At 38.9% G+C, this 3,197-nt stretch overlaps 1 protein-coding gene across 1 annotated transcript; it reads right to left on the bottom strand.

Annotated features, from left to right (window-relative positions):
- Window positions 1–1,312: 1,312 nt before the first annotated feature.
- On the bottom strand, window positions 1,313–2,647 carry LOC147984713 (uncharacterized). Its single transcript, XM_087541224.1, has 3 exons — window positions 2,531–2,647; window positions 1,948–2,445; window positions 1,313–1,573 (listed from the first exon to the last, which is right to left on the bottom strand). The coding sequence occupies exons 1-3, from the start codon at window positions 2,645–2,647 to the stop codon at window positions 1,313–1,315; spliced, it is 876 nt and encodes a 291-aa protein (XP_087397350.1).
- Window positions 2,648–3,197: the final 550 nt, after the last annotated feature.

Genomic DNA, 3,197 nt, shown 5'->3' with positions numbered 1-3,197 from the left:
ACCCAATTGGAGAGAGAACCAGCTACACCCCTTCTAACCCAAACCTAGCAGATAGTGACCCAGTTCCCGTTGACACATCACCGTCTCCACCACAGAGAACCCAAACACGAGCAGTTAGTAAGGCAACTGTAGTGCCCAAGGCACGAGGACCACCACTCTGAACCCCAAGTCAACGCTTAAAGCAGAAGAAGAATTGTTCTCAGGTCAGGTTCCATAGCTATGGTTCATACTACTTTTCTCTTGCATCATTTTATTTACTCATACCAACTAATTTCAAATTTGAAGGATGCAATTGAAACTCCAATGGCACAACAGGTATGTTTTAAACCTGTTTCTTTAATGTGTTTGCTGTTGTAACTTGCTCTATGTTGATTTCAATTTCAATTGAATAAATAATTATGTTCTCATGCCATGCACATTACAAGTGTTGTTATTTCTCTGTAGTTTCCCACACTTATATTCTGTCCATGATGCTTTGTCTTAAATAGATATGATTTGAACTGTATCTATCTTGATTTGGCAACATAAAGTAGAATGATATAGACCATACAATGACCGTACTACATAGATATATGTTTGTTTCATGCTATTATCCTGTCCACCTTACTACTGAACTGGTTTACCAAAATGAGTTTCATATACTACATTGTAAACCTGTGATGTGTTTGTTTGTTTCTCTTTTAGAACGCGGATAAAATATTGGAGAAGAGTACCCGTTATGCAATGTTAAAGGAAGTAATGCAGATAAGGTTCAAGATAGTGAGAACTACTAGGGAAAACCCTCGTAGTAGCGTGGGTTTTGAGGTTATCAGCAGCGCGGGCAGCCGCGCTACCAATAAGGCGCTACAGCTAACTGTTAATAGTAGCGTTGTCTATACCCGCGCTACTACTATTGACTATATCAGCAGCGCTTTTCCGAAAAACGCTACTATTAGTTAGCTGTAGCGATTTCCTAGCCCCGTGCTACTGCTATATATTTTATCATTTCCATCCCGTTTCAGCTTCAATAAACTGAAATTTCCAGATACTAGGTACTACTATATATCAATTTCATAAAACATTACAGGTACTAGGTAGTATTCCCTCGGTTCCAAATTACTCGTCGTGGTTTTAGTTCAAATTTGAACTAAAACCACAACGAGTAATTTGGAATGGAGGGAGTACTAGATAACAATTTCATATATACTCAACATGCATCCTCAAGCAGTACTAGGTGATATCGACGACGATCATCATATGTAGTTCTACATGATATCGATGACAATCATCATATGTAGTTCTAGGTGATATAGCCACACACACATATGTAGTTCTAGATGATATCGACGACGATCATCATCCTCAATCCTGGGCGGTGGGTGTTCTTGATAGTAGTTAGGATGGCCTGTCCAACACGAAGATTCTTGCCAACGAGAAATCTCTTCCACCCAACCGAGTTTAAATGTGTGCGACCGTCTGTGTCCATGCAGTAAGTACAAGTTGTGATGGAGCCCCTTGCGGTAAGGCGTAGTCTAGCTGAGCCTTCTTCATCAGGCTCGATACCACAACTCACAGATAGGTTCTTTGGCCATTTCTGAATAAGAAAATCATATCAATTAATAAATAGCCTCGCACATACTCTTGCAAATATATTTCTATTAAGTCTAGATTTCTACACTACCAAAAGACATAGTAGTACACATTTGTACCAATTAATCATGAATTCTACTAATAAGTATACATGGATTATCTACACTATTAATAGTTCCTTGGATTCTACACTAATAAGCATGTGATCAAACTCTACACTAAAGCATATCATCGACTAGATTCCACAAAGCATACCATTGGACTCTACACTAAGCATATCATCAGATTCACTAAGCATATCATCTGATAATTTGCATTTGTAAGTATAACAATAAAGCATATATATATCATCAAATTACTACAGTCAGTATAACATACCATTTCATGCCGATCAACCATGGTACTTGTTAGGCGGGTCACGAATGGCACCCCGACAAAGTCATCACATGGCGGAATTATGTCCCATAGGTTGCACACCTCCTCCTCGCTCAGCCTCATTCTTTGAGATACGATGGCTTCATGAAGTGGGTTCTTATCATCTTCATCGAGTGGGTCCTCATCATCTTCATCATCTTCATCATTTTCATCATCTTCATCATCTTCGCCATCTTCATCATCTTTGTCATCTTCATCATATTCCACCAGGTTGAGATAAATGACATCCATCTTGGGTCTTTCTGCTCTGAAGGAGAAGCTGATCAACTCACCACCAGTAAGACGCATGTGGGCGAGGAAACGAGCCCATCCATCTCCTCCAATCTGCGACATATTGCGTCCTTTCTCGACCTCCATAGTGTACGGCCCCCCAGCAGCCTCAAATTTCACAATGTCTCCTGCCAGCTTGTTGAATTCCAACCTCACATTGCATGGGACGATCTGTGTAAAAAAAAGAAAAATGACACAATGCAGTAATGCCAACACTGAAAATAAAATAGTCATTACATTTCATCTAATTTCTTACCGCTGCGTGATGAAAACTCGACTGGAAGTAGATGCCAAACAGCTTGCCAGTTCCAAGGCTACTGGCGCACCTTGACTTCCACAATCGACATAGTAGTGGTGGTCGTGGTGATGCCATTTTCCTAAACTAATATGAGCAAAGGATTAATGATCCACTTCACAGGAAAGAAAAACAGTAGCATGTGATATTTTTGGTTCTTCTGCGAGAAGCAATTTTATGGACAATTATAATCCTAAGATCTAGTAACATATTAGATGACAAGGTACCGCCTACCAAAGCATTTTGGTGGCACCTATTTCCGAAAAAACCTTTCACAAATATCTACCAAATAAGGGTACCACCTACCAAGACATTTCATCTAATTTGGCACCTACATTTTGCCAAAAAATAACTTATTACAAAAAACCAAAGCATCAACTAGCCTACTAAATCCACTAGCATACTAAATCAACTAAATCAAAATGTTCTAAATCAACTAAATCAACTAGCCTACTAAATCTACTAAATCAACTAGCCTACTAAATCAATTAAATCAAAATGTTCCAAATCAACTAAATCAATTGGCCTACTAAATCAACTAAATCAACTAGCGTACTAAATCAAGTAAATCAAAATGTTGCATATGAACTAGCCTACTAAATCAAAATGTAGGAGGGAGGAGGGAGAA

The sequence above is a fragment of the Triticum urartu genome, chromosome 2A, assembly GCF_056163025.1.
Source record: "Triticum urartu cultivar PI428250 chromosome 2A, HENAU_Tu73, whole genome shotgun sequence".
NCBI classification, from domain to species: domain Eukaryota; kingdom Viridiplantae; phylum Streptophyta; class Magnoliopsida; order Poales; family Poaceae; genus Triticum; species Triticum urartu.
The sequence above is the reverse complement of the archived record's forward strand: the minus strand, read 5'-3'. Positions and strand labels throughout refer to the sequence as shown.

Excerpts from the sequence above, each read along its gene's own strand:
- LOC147984713 (XM_087541224.1), bottom strand. The coding sequence starts at position 2,647 with ATGGCATCACCACGACCACCACTACTATGTCGATTGTGGAAGTCAAGG. Across the intron at positions 2,446-2,530 it reads CGAGTTTTCATCACGCAGCG|ATCGTCCCATGCAATGTGAG; the intron begins GTAAGAAATTAG and ends TTTTTTACACAG. Across the intron at positions 1,574-1,947 it reads TGGTTGATCGGCATGAAATG|AAATGGCCAAAGAACCTATC; the intron begins GTATGTTATACT and ends TTTCTTATTCAG.